The following is a 14,781-nucleotide window of genomic DNA, read 5'->3' as shown; positions in this document are numbered from 1 at the left end:
TTACTAACAGCTCAGGCACACATACAGGTCAACCCAAGACACATGTACAGGTCAATCCACAATACATCCGATTAAAATAAAACCAGCATAACCTGAACTCGCATTAAGTTATTTACAGTGAGTACTCATACTGACTTCGTGTTCATTTATATGAACTGACTTCATTCTTTAGATTCACAACGTCCATTCACAAAACCTGTTAGCTGCTTTTTGAATAGAAATCAGTGTAGGGAGGGGTGACGCTGTAGAGGTCTTGGTAAATGGTTTCATTTGTTTATAAATGTGAATATGCTTGTGTAACATTGTTTAAAGTAAACTCTATAGTACAGCATGTCTGTTTACTTTAAAAGATGTGAGTTCCCTCACACAAGGTGAACTTATATCTTCTAAACTCTTTCAAAGTTTAGTCCTCTGTGAATAACCTCATTAAGCTGTTACATCATGATGAGTGAATCAATAAAAGCTATCTGTTGATATAAACGTATCACATATTGAATATTCATTACTGTATTACCACCAAAAAAAAAACATCTCAACTCTTTAAAACATAATGCACCATCTTTATTGTTTTTTAAATACATAAAGAAATAATTCTCTAAATATATTTTCTGATGATATTTTACAGTAAATACATATGTTGCAACATAACAAAATGCTGTAAATATATATTTATATATACAGTAAATATATATTTAGGTCTACAAACAACCATCATAACAACAGGGGTTAAGAACATACACGGAGTCATTAAGTGACAAAATATCATCCATGGCCATGTGGTCCAGGTTTTACCTCCATGATGACTCCCTTGATGTCAGGACTGCAAGACACACAAAAATACATGGAGTGATGCTCTCATTGTTAAACATTTTGAGGGAAATAGTTTTTTTTTTTTTTTACTTTTGGCCAACAGATGAGATAGTATCAATAATTGAGGAGGAGAAAAAATTTAGACTGTTACACTTTTTCCCCAGACCACAAAGTGACTTAAAAATGCACAGACATCAGCAGAAGAAGAAAGTCAAACTGTAAGACACCAAGTTATTGGTCCCCATGGCTAAATGTACTCTGTCCACTCAGAGGTTTAGGCAAATCCTTCAATTAAGTCATCAATCTCAAAAGTGCAGGGCAGATGTGAATTACGGTACATGTAGATTATGGGGTCTTTGGATTTTTGATAACACCTCCCATTACATTACCAGTCATGGCATAAAGTCTTTAAATCACACCCCTAAAAATGTAAAAACTGGATGTTCTTAGTACAGCAAACAGAAGAACCCAGAAACAGAACAGAGAAGCATCAACTCAGAGTGGCACACTAGCAGTGACTTGAGACCTCAGGCAGAAAAAGAAAACAGTTCCACACACTGATCAATCCTCAGGTAAACTTGTAACCGTTCATCAAACTGAACGATCACCGATCAGCAAAGGCAGAGAGGATATTTTCTACAGCAGAAACATGAAGTATGTTTTTGAACATTATTAAAGGATGTGCATTCCACTTTTTTTTTTTTTTTTTTGTACAATGGACGATCAAAAAATGACAACAATCAAGATTCAATTTGGATCACCATCTTTCAAACATGCTGGCCGGTCCTGTTGATAAGCAGCAGTTTACAGAGACAAAGTGCCGTTAGTCAGTCTGAAATGAATGCCCAGCAGACCACTGGATGTGTTCATCAGGCTCTTGTTGCCGTATGGCCTGCTTGGTATGTTTACAGCAGGAGTGGTCAGAAGTCAATGCTGCTGTTAAAAATTCCATGGAAAAAAAGATGGATAATAGATAATAAAACCACAGGAAAGGGATGGAAGACTGAGAATCAACTAGAGGAGGAACGGATCCAGCAAAGGATTAGAAAAGAGAGTGAAGAGGCACATTAGCAGAGCGAAAGGAAAAAGAGAAAGGCTACACTTTAGTTTGAGGGTCTGAAATGAGACCTAAATGAAAGTTTCATAAGCATTACATAAGCCTTCATAAATAATGCCAAAGGCCACTGCATGTATGTGGTAATGTTAGTATGCAGAAACCTTCATGAAATCACACCTTTTGCCTACTAACATAAGCATGCGTGACCATATAGCTTGAAGTTCTCATTACAGGCCCTTGAGCTAAAGTGATATTGAGAAAAGGTAAAGTAAGAGGCCACACAGATCTGCGAGAAGAAGGCAGTTAGAGGGAACACCATGCAGGGACTTCCACCCAGAGGATGACGCCGCGGTGCATGGCGGGGTCAAGAGGAGGCAGGTTGGGTTGGGTGGGGCGGATGAGCAGGCAAGGGGGGGGGAGCAGCAGGCTCTCACACATACACACCCTCAGGGTTTAGGCTGGACACTAGCGGATGTTGGAGGTTACGTGGGTGTCCCAGGAACTGTTTGGCCGTAGGCCGTGGGGCTGAATCTGCGGGGTTAAGACACAGGGTCTATAAGAGATGAACAGGCTCAGTAGAGAATCATTGTTTTACTCGCAGAGTTTAATGTATGCGCAGAAAGAGCCATTACACAGTTTAGAATGCCCATGCAATGCATCCGACAAAAGCATATATGTATTTTCTTTTTTCTAACGTCCAGTGCAAAACTGATAATTGAAACAGTTTCAAAGACAGTTTCAATTTAAAGGGAGCCACTTTAAAAGCGCATATCATACTTAGGCACTGAATAAAGGTCATTGTTCTTTATTTCCATGAATTTGCCTAAATACATAACAGCACGTGGCATGCAAGAGTACTTTCATGCTATGGAGTGTGTGCGTGTGTGTGTGTGTGTGTCTAAGCATCACACTCCCATACCACTGCTCCTGTATTGGTCCTGCAGTAAATGATCCAGCTCCAGTTGCTCGAGCTGCTCGTGGAGATCTAGACGTGAATGTGACTGGGCAGGTAAGATGCCAGTCTGCTTAATGAACTGCTGTAAGTTACACTGTCGAAGCTCCTTATTCAGTTCCTCTAGCTCCTCCTGCTTCGCCTAGAAAAGAGGAGTCATGACAATAACACTTTCATTGATTAAGAGGAGGCCAGGACCTCAAGATATGCCACACTGTATGCAAAAAACTGTTCAATTGGTGAGATTATCCTGCGTGTCTAAGCAGTGAGAACTCTTGTCTCTCTTTGTACGCTGTGTGTGTTCAGTGATAAATGACACGAGGAATTAAATGTCATGTGATGATATATCATACATAAAAAACATAAAAAACTATTAGTTACATGTAATTCTCAAGACTTAAAGACTCAAGACTAAAAAAGATTTACAAAGAAGTACAGCCATTAACAGTGAATTTTTGTCTGCCAGAATTTTTCGTCTGGTAAACCGCTTGACAATCTTTTTATGTGAAATTTGAGGACAGGTTCCACAAGTATTGATCATAGATTATCCATATGGCCAAAGACAACTCTTTTAGTTTACATAAAAATAGTGATCCATGCCTAAGTTAGTAGATAGCACATATTGCCCAAAATGTATTACAGATCCATTTACAACCACTAGGGGCTGACATAGTCTGCAACACAGATTCTATTGTAATGAGTCTGTGCCTTGCAGCTCCATGTACAGTCAACCCTTGATTTATCACCTTGTGGGTGTCTTTTGTACTGTACTCTATGTGTGTCATGACACATGCTAACATCAAAAGAACACTGAGGCAAATCTAACTCCAAGTTCAAGTGTCACACAAGGCTAGCTATCTGTCATGTATGATCCAATGACACATATAATCAACGAAGTCTTACAAAACATTTCAGCTTTCCTACCAGCTTCTTGTAAGTCACTCTCTTTGTTTCTAAATGCAGAATATATTGTCTTCCTTCAGGCACATTTCAATAATACTCGGGAACAACGAACAAGAGAGCAAAGGAGAGACCCCAAACAACAAGTTTCCAAATCTCTCTGTCCCCAGTCTCACTGTTATTTTGCTGGGTAACAGCAAGAGAACACTGTTAGCTATATGATGACATACTTCACTCAGTCAGTTAGTGTGGTTATTAGTTAGTTTTTAGTATTGAGGCTTTATTTGTTCAACAAACTGCATGTTGGCAGTTCAATGATCTGCAGATACAATGCAAAATTACCCTCAATATTTGTTTATCCATGCAGACATAAGAGTGAAAGCCTTTTGGAAAGGTATAATTATTAAATTCTTTGAGATTCTTTTATATAATTAATAGATAATTTTTTTTATCATTTCACAGGAAGCAAATCAGATTTTGAGGAGGCCAATGAATTCAAGCTTTATTTTGTTTTTCCCCAAGAATGCATTTCAAAGAGTACAGGCTTTTAAACAGAGAGAAAAGCACATTCATTCAGTCCTTAATATAGTCGTACGGGCCACATGTGCATATTCTTAATGCAAGTTAGCAGACAGCTCATAGCTGGTTCACTGAAATCAAACTCAGTGAAGAACTCAAACTCAGGGCAGCTTTTGTCCTTAGATTATTCACATACACCAATGTAAAAATCTCCCTTCCGCTTTTAAGGAGCAGGTGACCTCATAGTGTCCTTAACCCTAAAAACCATAATCATTTGCATATGCACAAGATAAAAGCTACACGCCTTTTTCCCGGGCAAAACCTTCTCTGCTTACCTGCAGCAGCATTTCGGCCTTCCCCAAAGCTCTCTCTGTTTCTGTCACTTCTGTCTCCAGTTCTAGTCCGTGCCTCTGCTGGTTATGCAGCTCTTCTTTCACCATATCCATTGATTCATCTGACCCCAGCTGGCCAGGCTGGGCCCCACTTGCAAGGCTCTCCCTTTGGATGTCCTGCTCAAGCTGCATGGATCGGGTGTTGAAATCGTGAAGCCGTCGGCCACAGTCGTCCAGCTTAGCGTGAAGTTCTCCAAGCCGCCGCCTCATGCCGCGCTCCCGCTCTGTCTCCACGCGTAGCTCTTCCTCCCAGTAGTCCTCATGCGCCAGCTCGGCCTGGTTCTGTCGGAGAGTCCGCTCCAACACGTCCAGTTCTTCCTGCAGGCGGGACTCGGGGGCAGAGGGCTGCTCCCATTCCTGGCTTTCGTGTTCCAGAGCCTCCATCTGGGCTTCGAGAGCTTTGAGTCTCTCTTGCTGCTGCAGAACTTGTCGGAACACCTCCTCTTTGGACTGAACGACGTAGGACGAGACCGGAGAAGCCCTCTGCTCAGGAGAATCTCTGGGCGACTTTTGAGTATGCTTGGGTTTGGTTCTGGGAGAACTTGATGGTCCAAGATTGAAAGTTAGAGACTTTTTTGGTTTTGGTTTAGGGGGCTCTGGCTCAGGGGGTCGGTTAAGAAGGAGGCTTCGGTCCTGGCTCCCGCCTTCACTGCTACTCGGGCCCGTGCGACGCAGAAAAAACTGGACCTCATTACTATGCTGGCCGAGCTTGGCCAAGGATTCAAGCGGTCGCTCGTTTGCCAGAAGCTGGCGCTCTGTGTCCCTGAGCCTCTGGACCAGAACATATCGACCTGTTTGACCTGCAGACAACACAAAACGAAACAGACAGTTTTCAGACATTTTAAGATGTTTTTAAAGTTCAGAGTGGAAAGTCAAAGCCTCTAATTTCCACAAAGTTTTAATTTCTTTACAGCGTCGACAAATATAAGCATTAAGTTTTAACTGTGTGTAAAGCTCACATATCAAACTTTTGAGGAGTCAAAAAGGGGGACGTGCTGGACTCACCAATAGCTTGTGCTAGTGCGATGACAACCTCTTGACAGGAAGTTTCCTCTGACAAGCCACAAACCACCCGCACAACACCATCCACCCACACCTTGAGTTCCATTGCACCACTGGATTTCTCCCCGGTTCACCACTGCATGGCACTCCAAGTGTTCTGTTAGAAAACAAACATCGCCACATCATTCACATATACTGTATCAGATGGACCGTACTCAGCTATAACAGAACAGAATGACAATAGCAAAACTGAAAGGCTTAATAATATTTCAAACCCAAACCAGCAAACCCCGAAACATAAATTAATAACACTTCAAATCCTTGTAAGCCTAGAAAAAAAAAAAAAAAACACCGCCACTACGTTTAATCCAGGTAAACCATACTATTTCAGAACCTAAGTACACTGTGCTCACAAAGCCATAATGACTTTTATCTGCAGAGCGCAACTCATGCTTCAGCGTCCTCGTTGTCTTCATGTCTCAAAGCCCACATGGCTTACCGAAACGTCAGAGCTCCGTTTGAATCGTGACATGTACTCCGGTGGGAAGGCACAATTTCTAAAGCTATCATTAGCAAGAAGTACCCCACGGACCAGGAGGTGTAGCTCGAGTCCAATTAAATGCACCGCTGGTTCTCTTCAAAGGCATTTTATGACAGATTAATGCCAAGGGGAACAGACAGGCAGAATGTAGCTGTTCAGAGGCTGCGCATGATCTCCCTTTGAAGCCTTACAACAGGGACAGATTGCACAGCTTAGGTAACATCAGAGGTTTTTTTTTTTTTTTTTTTAGAGCAGCAGGTAGGAAATGAGGGCCTGTATGAGGGATTAATGCCTGTGTGACACAGCAGACCCTGGGTCAGCATGCAGTTTTATAGTTTTGTTTTATAGTTTTGTTTTTTTTTGCGGTTTTTTTGTGCAAAGTCCACTGCTTTTGATTACACAAACATCCTGGAACAGGACTATGCTCACGCACCAAGAAAAGGAGAGCCGAATCAGCGAGAAAGCATTCAAAGTGAGGGAGTAAATGTTCACAGACTCCACAAGAGGTCCATAGCTCAAGAAGTTTTTTGGGGTTTTTTTTTTCATACACATCCATATCCAACTGTAGGCTCTGGATCAGACGATGCATCAGCAGGAGGGGCCCAAAGGCATGCAGTGATGTCATGAGACATTCTGAGAACTCCCGCCGTATATCTTGACAAACAGCAGATAAAGCTCAAGAACTCTTTACAAAGCCCATATATTACTCATCTGATATTTACAACACAAACACATGCTGTTTTTCCTAAGTGCAAACACAAAAGGACGTACTCAGGAATAACAGAGTGTGCTTTGACAACATCGGTTACAAAACACAACAGTGGCGACTTAAGCAATAAGACTAAGAAAGATAAAGCGGGTAAAGAGTTTGAGTTGTTACGAAGACGTGAAGATGACGGAGAAAAAAAAAAAATCAGTTTTTAAGATTTCAGAGCGATAACATGTTAATGTGTTTTCATTAATTGCCTTCATCACCCAGACACGCAGCTTCCTAAACTTTGTGGTAAGCCCTCTTCTTCACATTTTGTTATTTCAACAAAACACTAATCATTTTGAAATACCGTCTCTTTAGTCTGCTGAAAAGGAATGCTACCTTACAGGCCAATGTGAAGGATAAAGAGAGAGAGAGAGAGAGAGAGAGAGAGAGAGAGAGGGAGAGAGGAGGCAGAAACAAATCCTCTTTTGTCTGGGCAGCCTCTGACATGCACACACTAAATCAGGGACATGGCCCTGGGACATGCTTCTCGTAAAGGCCCCCCAGGTAACAACCACTTTCAATGACTGGGTGTATTAGTTCGTTAGCACTTGGAATAAACAGGTGCTGTCAGACACTGGCATCTCCGTGGCTTTGTCTGAATGACGATCGCACGCTTTTAGGACAGTTGATAAAAACACACAACATACAATTTGATCAACACTAAACTGAATGAAACAAGTGCCAAATATTCCACCATGTCTCAGCTCGCAGAGAGGAGCAAAAGAATTATCTAACTTTTTTCTTTCTTTCAATGTAGCACTTAGCGATTTGAAGAGATATGGTTCGTGTTTGAATTTGGTGTCCTAGGAGATTCTACTTTAAGGGGTGAGTCATATTTACTTACAGTAGACCACTCACACATCTTACAAACCACATTACAACAAAAATGCAGATCCACCCAAAAGGCAGGCCCTCCCCACCCCAAAAAGAAAAAAAAAAAAAAAAAAACAACTCCCAAACCGTGATTACAGACATCAGCCCATCCTGTCATCCTGTCATTTAAGAAAGATAGGAAAAACCCTTAAAAGAGTCAAGTGTAGTACAACTCTCTCCCCTAAGCATCTCTCCTCAGTCTATTAAACATTCGCTGAGCGATTTACTGAGATTGAAAATGATAGTGTTTAGCAAAATGTGACTTCAAGTTACGCTTCAGAAAGTAAACGGGTGAGAAAAGGTGAGATACAGCCTGTTATTAGAATGCGTACCTTCTTTCAAAAATACACTGTAAATCTTTTCTACAGGAACTGCTCCACTTTACAGTTGGCATACAGCAGTCTAACAGTATTAACTGTCTCAGTCTAAACATGACAACAGATGATTCAAACAGCACATTATCAGAGTCATGGGCAGCATACCACACACATAGCATATGAATGTCTGGTACTCAGTACATAGGTCTATGGGCAGCACACAAGCACGTAATGTACAGTTCAGTTCATCATCACAACACACTATAAAAACACCTTCCTCTGATATAATTCTGAGGGGGAAAATTCCAGCAAAATACGCAAGTCATAAAATATGATCTAGACCCCACTCCCAGTGGAATTAAATGAACACTGTGCGATTTAAAAGTGTTTGTGTCAAAGCTGATGTGAAATGGAGACTGAAATAGTGGCGTGAACCCCAGAATGGGCTTCAGCAAAGGAAAAGCGTGAAGCACCTTCCATATGGACCCAGCACCCGCTTACCTTGGGAGAGACTCTTTACGTGCACGAGAGCGTGTAATGGTTATGGTGTTTACGGAGAGTAAGATTAATATCAGTTAAGTCATTCTCTCCCGTTCCTCTATGTCTAGCAAATGCACAACATCCAACAAAGTGCAAGCAAAAAAAAAAAAAAAAAAAACCCTTTTCCTAAGCTCAGCAAGGATCTAACTAATAGTGTGTGATGTAGTGCACGTAGAGCTCGACACTATTTGTTTTTATGGGCGATCTCTTTGAGATGGGTCCAGAGTGATTTATTCAGATGACATCTCCAGCCCGGTACGGAAGAGGACCATTTGACACCACAGCCTATCGACATCACTCTTCCTCTGTGTTTTATGGGAGAACAATGAGACAAATCAAAATGCACAGACTCACTCTCCCTCTTCTGCTTTATCCCCTCCGTCTTTCTCACTCTCACCGACTTAACACCTACACACACACACACACACACACACACCTACACACACACACTTACACACACACACACACACACACACACACACACACACACACACACACACACACACATACACATACACACACACACACACATACACACACACATACACACACACACACATACACACACACACACACAGCCACAAACACAAGGCTCATTCTTTATAATCAATGTCCACCCGATGAAGGAGAAATAATGGGCATTATTATTATTAATGAATGAAGGACTGAAACAAAGGGGATGGCAGCAACACTGCGGCTACAACTGGCTGTGCCAACCCCCTGATTGGCAGAACAGCCGTGTACTATAAGCGAACTGGAAGTTTTCTTTCACACTGTGTCTTAATCATAATGTGACGCAGAGTGACATGTCCGGAACATGCCCCGCACAAACTCAACTATGAATGAAGCTATTCCTTTGGTTAAGTTAATGTTTTCCTCTTCAGAGACCAATAATTAAACTGTTGCAGAATCAGATATAAAACCCCTGGGATTATGCGGTCTATTCTAAAACTCCTGGGATTATGTGTTCTATAGCTTTACCTGTAGCATCTGTGCTATGCAAACTGACCCAGTGGAGTCTGGGAGGAGAAAAGAGGGAGTCACAGCATTATCGCTGAAAAGGACAGCGTTTACTTCCAGAACTGCCGTCTTTATGACACATTTGACACTGAATGCATTCCATATACACCTACCCCCACACACACATCGTGTGAGGGACGTACTTTCATTATCTAACCAAGTTTTGCCAGGCGCGTTCACTGCTGATTCTCCATTAGCATACCAGCACTTCTCACTGCCAGTTCAGATGCAACATTACTAATCATGTGATGCAAATGATTGCTAGTCCCTCAAACATATGCATCTTTTCAATTCCTCCCAACACTCCCTAGGCTGCTTTAGCAAAAAGTTGATGAATTATACATTCTCAGTATGCATTCATTTGGCAAATTGTTAACAAAACAAAACAAATAAAAAAAAAAAACAGAACAAAAAATTTTTTTTTTTCTTAACAGCCTATTTTGCTGCTAAACAATTTCAAAACAGTTAGCGCGCCTTTGAAGAGAATGTGAATCAACTTAATTAGTACTGAAAAGGACCTTGTTTAAATCTAAACAAGAACTATTATACCACAACACACTGAAGTTCATCTATTAATCCTTAATAATGTTTCACTGACATTATTAATGATATTAATATATTCACAATTAACAGAGCTAAATTCAAGGAGCAACTGGGAATGCTGTAGGTCTGTGACTGATAATGAAGTACTCACAAAAAGCTACAACACAAATGAAAATGACTACCTATGATTCTAGTGAATTTTCCTTTAAACCAGAGGGCCATTAGGGTGACCAAATCACGCCCTCCCTGGTAACCTCAACAAAGCGACACACAGACAACAAAAAGCAGTTTCACTAAGCTTCTCTGTCTCGCCTGAAATGACTACCTTTGACTCCAGAGTGCAGGGCATATGCAGTAATTGTTGCTTGTGTGCAGGGATTATTCTTTAATGGAGTCCCATATGTAATTACGGCCAGGCTTTCTGACTCAGCATGCATGCTACGGATCACAGACTGCAGTCAGCCCCGCCCCTGTGTAACTCAGACTTGCACTTTTCTTTTACTGTGTGTCAACTGCAGGCATAACCAAGCAAAGCTTATGGTCATGATAAAGCAAGACTATATAGGACAAAGTACTCAACTTTCATATCTATATGGATGTATGTACAATCCAATCCTTTTGACCCCTTTTGGTGATTTTAAATTGTGGTCCGAAGGCCACCTCAGGAGAACTGATACATACTTTCTCAGACACTGATGAACCAAAGAGCATATTTACGAGTGGTACTTTTGGCCAAAAAAAAAAGAAGCCCGCCATATCCCGGATGAAAAGTCAATTCCTATCACCTCCACTTTCTAAATATTTTCTTTCGGTCTGGTGCAACGGAAGTTTGCACGGTTTGTCAGAGTAAATATAGAGGTCTCATTCGGCAGAGGAAATGAAAGAGGATGTACCTGTTCATTTTCATTAGTGCAGTTATGTAATTCGTTACGTGTGCCCTCCCCTCTTATGGCAGACACTATTCTCTGCCTCTGTTTTCAGTCAATAGTAACAAAATGTTCCAAGGATGAGCACGGTTTCTCAGAGTAAACACGGAAACATCGCAGCAATAGATTCAGCTCATTAGTTATTTAGGACTTTTTTTTTTTCCCGATGTCCTAAATAATTTAGAAATGATGTTTCCTTGTGTGTAATGAGGTTGCATGCTTAAGAATTACACAAATTATGAATATCAAAGTTTACAGTTGAAAAATTCTAGTCTGACAAGCCAAGAAAACAAGTGCCTTGGCCTACTTCTCATGTTCTTTGTGCAAAAATTACAATAAAGAACAAAAATCTTTGATCAACCCCCCCCCCCCCCCCCTCCCCCCCCCCCCTCCCAAGTCCTCTAAAAATGAAAGAAATGTGTTTTTAAATGGGCACCATCCAAGAACGTCCATAACAACTTCTCTCCAAAAAAACCCAAATAAAGCGTCTGAGGTGTCAGAGCACAGCCACCTGTAGCATCACAACATCAGAAGACCGAAAGAGGGTGAGAGCGTCACTTTGAATCTGTTCAGGCCAAAAATTCATCAGTGCTCAGAGCATATTTTGAACATTTACCCTCCGATAAAATTTTAAAATGTAAAATCTCATAAATAACAAAGCTGACAGTCTTTGGGGGGGGGGGGTGGGGTGCATATCTTTTGACAGAGCCAACAATCACAGACCACTCCCAATCTGCAGCCCCATACTGTGTAAATCTCCCTCTTATGTTCTGACCGTGAACACAGAGGATCAGACCGATGTGCGTTCATACCTGAGAGCTAGAGAATAAGGAGTATACTACAGGAATGTGTTTGGTATGTCAAGTGTCAGGTGACTCCCCTTAGTTGAGATTATTTGAATCTGTCGAAGGCGCGAGAAAGCGGACTTCATACACAAACATCTGAAGGAATGCATGTTACGAAACGCTACATGCAGAGAGTAGGAGCACTAAGATATGCAGCGTACATTCCAAACATCCCCTGGCCTGTTTGATTCATCTCCGTCAACCAAACCAACACGCACACGCACACACACGCGCGCGCGAGCACACACGCACACACACGGGCAGGGTGCGGAGGGAGGAGGGTACAATGCAATGGTGACTAAGTGGCTTGTGGTTCGATTTGAATATATTTATAGTAGGACGGAGTAAAGTGACATTCATGGTGAAGCACATTCATGCTCTCATTATGGGCTCCCTACTACATGATTACTCTTCAAGCGGAGGGCGGAGGGCGGAGGGCGGAGGAGCTCGGACGCTGATTTACGGTACGACTCCTCCGTATCCGTGACACACCTAACAGAGAAAGGCCATATATCTGTTTCAGGTCCCATGCCTGTCAGGGAACTGCAGTGTACACTGGCCAGAGAACAGTAGGAGACTGATTACACACAGGGAAGACAACTTCAGCCTTGGGAACTGAGAGATAAAACAGAAGAACAGGAATCAAATTATAAAGGGGTTTATCAAAGAGCAGCTGAGTTTTTTGTGAGAATAACAACTGGGAACATGAGAAACTTTACTCACTTATCTCTACTGCTATGCGGGTGCAGCTGCCCACAGCAAGCAAGCAGAGTTTATGCCGAGGATGATGCAAGCATCTTAGACATTCTCAGCCCATGCCGTCGCAAAGTTTTCTCACGTCAAAGGTCTTTAAAAATGATGACTTGAAGCACCACAATATAATCAAGTTTTGTATGGTGTAAACAAGAGGTAAAAGGCCACCCTGGTAGTTGGAGAACCTTCTTTTTTCCACAACTCTCTCTCTCTCTCTCTCTCGCTCTACACGGTGTACACAGCGGGCGGAAACTGTCATGAAGATTAGTTTACAGCAAACACGCCTCACCCTCTGTCCTCTATGGAGTGGATTTACTGTCTCCAAGAGACCCGATGTCGCGTCTGAGAACCAAAATTTATCCCCGCATTCCAAAACCCTCCACTTCTATGCACTTTCTGTCTAAATGCTCTTATTCATGTCCCCTGTACAAGCGCAGAGGGAGTCAACACATAAGTCAGCATCTACAAATGCAATTTGGAACAGCTTGTGCGCCTGCCATCAGAGGAGTCCTCCCATTGGGAGCTTGCTTAGCAGTCACTCGCAAAGAATAAAGAAACACTGTGTAAAAAATTGACTGTGTAAAAGTCAAGTCTCTCATTTTCACCTGTGCCCATCCGACCAACGATCGGGTTGGAGAGGGAGAAACCTTAGCATTTCTAACAGGTGTCAGTCAAAGAGGTCTACTTCTGTCTGGAGGTCTACTTCTGCCTGTAGCAGTGGCTTTGGGAGCACCCTTAAAAGGCATTTGTCAGGGCTTTGTGATGTCCTTTTACTCAGCGTGCCTACTCTGCCCTATTTGCAGTCATTTTTGCAGTAGTCCAGAAATGAGAAATGTCCTGCACATCAGCATATCATATAGTGATGATTTTGAATGACAGGCTTTTAGAAATGCCTCCCTAACTTTTGCCAGCACAACTCACATAAATATTAAGTGTATACTGAAACAATGCCATGTTACATTTCTTTGGTGAAGAGACAAAACGAGAGTATGTGTTCAGTTTGAAATATCTAAATGCTAAGTTAGAGTTTCACTTTCCTCATCTTTCTGTAAATATGAGAGGAAAATCAATAGTGTGTGAATGTGCTGACAAACAGCTGCCAGTTCTTGACAGCGGGAGAAAGAGTGTGGTGTTGGTGTGTGTGTGTGTGTGTGTGTGTGCGAGCGAGTAAGAAGAGAGAGAGACAGAGAGAGAGAGAGAGAAACTAAATGAATGAGAATCATAAAGAGGGAAATTCTCCAAGTACCAAGGTGAAACTGGAGGCTATTGTCTTGATTACACTAGTTTCCATGTCACGGGTGAAACCCCAGAGTCGTCACACTGACCCATCAGGTTCAATAAACCTCACCATGTGGCCTGAGGTTAAAAGAGGCTACCCAGCCGTCCAATTATCCCGATCATTCCCGTCTCTGGCTTAGGCTGAGAAACGCACAACTCGTTTAAAACAGTAACCCACGGCATAAAACTTGATGTACAGTCGTGCCAGTGGAGGCTTCCTCAGTCTGTCACTGACAGGGTGAGTCAGACGGCTGCCACACGAGGAGACGTGTGCAGGATCAATCTTTTATCACTGCAGTATGCCCTCATTTCTAATGGATGGAGCAGGGGACGGGAGGGGAGGGGAGGGGAGGGGAGGGGGTGCACAATCCTCCTCCATCACGCTCACCAGGCAGGCCTGTTCATCAGGAGGCTGACAGCGGTCAGGCAGAAAGAGCTCACCTCCAGCCAGTTCACAGAGCCCAGTGCGGCACTCATACACTTCCCTTATCTGAACTCCAGGCTTACTTCTCTTACCACAGTGGCCTACTTAACTCAACATCAATATGAAAGTAAGTAAAGACAGGGAATCAGAAAGGGAGATTTCGATATTCCGTACTACGATATGTTACTACATCGTTATTAGCACATTATAGCTTCTTAAAAACTAAGATCAAAAGCAGCCAGAAAGGACCGCTCGACATACAACGCCGCACGGGGTGCTGAGGTCACGTTGACGATTGAAAGAAAACATTATTTTAGTGACAGAACTTTCTG

The 14,781-nt window shown here is 42.3% G+C and overlaps 1 protein-coding gene across 1 annotated transcript; it reads right to left on the bottom strand.

The window, feature by feature from the left end:
* Positions 1-788: 788 nt before the first annotated feature.
* Positions 789-5,738, bottom strand: rassf7a (Ras association domain family member 7a). The gene is made up of 5 exons (XM_030790934.1): positions 5,636-5,738; positions 4,574-5,430; positions 2,787-2,961; positions 2,312-2,398; positions 789-820 (listed from the first exon to the last, which is right to left on the bottom strand). Exons 1-5 carry the CDS (start codon positions 5,736-5,738, stop codon positions 789-791), a joined length of 1,254 nt encoding a protein of 417 aa, XP_030646794.1.
* Between the last annotated feature and the right edge of the window lie 9,043 nt (positions 5,739-14,781).

The sequence above is a fragment of the Chanos chanos genome, chromosome 13 (assembly GCF_902362185.1).
Source record: "Chanos chanos chromosome 13, fChaCha1.1, whole genome shotgun sequence".
Lineage (NCBI taxonomy): Eukaryota > Metazoa > Chordata > Actinopteri > Gonorynchiformes > Chanidae > Chanos > Chanos chanos.
Note: the sequence above shows the minus strand (reverse complement) of the source record. Positions and strands in the feature narration are given on the sequence as shown.